Genomic DNA, 1,780 nt, shown 5'->3' on the forward strand with positions numbered 1-1,780 from the left:
AAGCGCTTATTGCACACACGATCGTTAGCCCGATGATGCCGAAAAAAGCGTCATAGCGAAACTGAGGGTGATATATATATATATATTGAAATAAATTTTTACATGTTCTTAGGTTTTATTATGATCTTTTTCTTAATTCAGATGGAATGTGGGTGTCATTTTACGAGCAAAATTGAAGGAATGTTCAAAGATATGCAGTTGTCAGCTACAATAAACGAGAACATTCGAAATATGAGAGATGAGCATCCTGAATTTGTAAAATGAACATTTCCATTAACGATTGCAGAATATTTTTGTGAAATGATTAATATTGATTTTGTTTTAGGCGCTTCCGATCGACTTTAGCGCCTCGGTTTTGACTACTGGGTTTTGGCCAACGCACGGATCTGCAATAAGATGCATATTGCCATCTGCGGCTAACGAAGCTTTTGAAAAATTTAAACAGTAATTATTTGTTGAAATACATTTTGTGTTATTTAAATATGTTCATTTTTTGTGTTTAGTTTTTATCTGAACAGTCACAGTGGACGTATTCTAAATTTACAGCCTCAGTTGGGTACAGCTGACTTGCACGCGGAATTTTATCCACAAAGTTCTTCTTCTTCTTCTAATCCGAAGCAGAAAAAGCACAAGCACATTTTGTGCGTTTCCACTTATCAGATGTGCATCTTAATGCTATTCAACAAGTCGAATCAGTATACATACAAGGTGAATGAATATTTGATTTTAAAATTCCAACTGTATATCTTTTGCATTTTTGTATAGGAAATTGTCGAGCAAACTGCTATTCCTGAGAAAGATTTGAAAAGAGCATTGCTTTCGTTAATTTTTGGAAAGTCCACACAGCAAGTACTTTGTCGTGAGTCGAAAGGTGCAACAACTACTGGTGATCGACTACCTGTTTTGCGTAACTGATTATTTTTTTTTCTTGCACATTTGTCAATGATATGAAAATTTGCATCTTGTTGTATACGCATTGTAGATGAAGAGGATGTATTTCGTGTAAACGAAGAATTCAGTAGTAGATTATTCCGCGTGAAAATTCAGACTTTGTTGGCAAAAGGGGAAACGGTTCCAGAACAGAGGGAGACAAGAGGGAAAATTGAAGAAGAGCGAAAATTGGAAGTTGAAGCGGCTATTGTTCGCATTATGAAATCTCGACAACGATTGGGCCATACTGTTTTATTGAACGAAGTGAGTTGTGTGGAATTTATTTATTTCCAAATTTATTGTATAATTTATGTGTATTTTTTTTTCTTCTTCTCACAATGTTAGATAGTGAATCAGTTGAAGCATCGTTTCATGCCGAGTCCTATTATGATAAAAAAGCGAATTGAAGGTTTGATTGAACGCGATTATTTGAGCCGCGATCCATCGGATTACAACATGTACACTTATGTTGCTTAGTGTGTGATGTTCATATTTTCCTTCTTTCTTTTTGCACTGTGTGATTTTTCACTCAGCCTGTCTAAGGGGCGTTGTCTCTTTATAACGCTTGAAACTGACATTTTATAAATAAACATATTGGTTGATTGTGAAGAGAAACAATTTCACCCTCTTTAAAATAAATAGAATTGAGTTGAAAAAATGAATTGAATGGGTACCATTTTTTATTTTGTTAAGTTAATTTCAAGTGAAAGTTTTCAAGAGGTTGCGAGACATTTGGGCCGTGGATTTGATGCGGTCAGGTGAAAACTGGCAAATTGGTTGACAAATACAAACCAGCTTAATCAAGATGTGGGTTATGCATTGCTTCAACAATTGCTTGCTTGGCGTTCGG

General features: G+C 35.2%; 1 protein-coding gene across 1 annotated transcript; it reads left to right on the forward strand.

Annotated features, from left to right (window-relative positions):
• Positions 1-141: 141 nt before the first annotated feature.
• Positions 142-1,407, forward strand: Tsp_14020 (cullin-3; the record flags this gene model as incomplete). The annotated part of the gene is made up of 6 exons (XM_003367297.1): positions 142-255; positions 326-444; positions 504-708; positions 766-907; positions 983-1,194; positions 1,276-1,407. Coding segments are annotated over 6 exons (924 nt in total), but the record flags the coding sequence as incomplete, so codon positions are not given.
• Between the last annotated feature and the right edge of the window lie 373 nt (positions 1,408-1,780).

Source organism: Trichinella spiralis (assembly GCF_000181795.1).
Source record: "Trichinella spiralis strain ISS 195 chromosome Unknown Scfld4508, whole genome shotgun sequence".
NCBI classification, from domain to species: domain Eukaryota; kingdom Metazoa; phylum Nematoda; class Enoplea; order Trichinellida; family Trichinellidae; genus Trichinella; species Trichinella spiralis.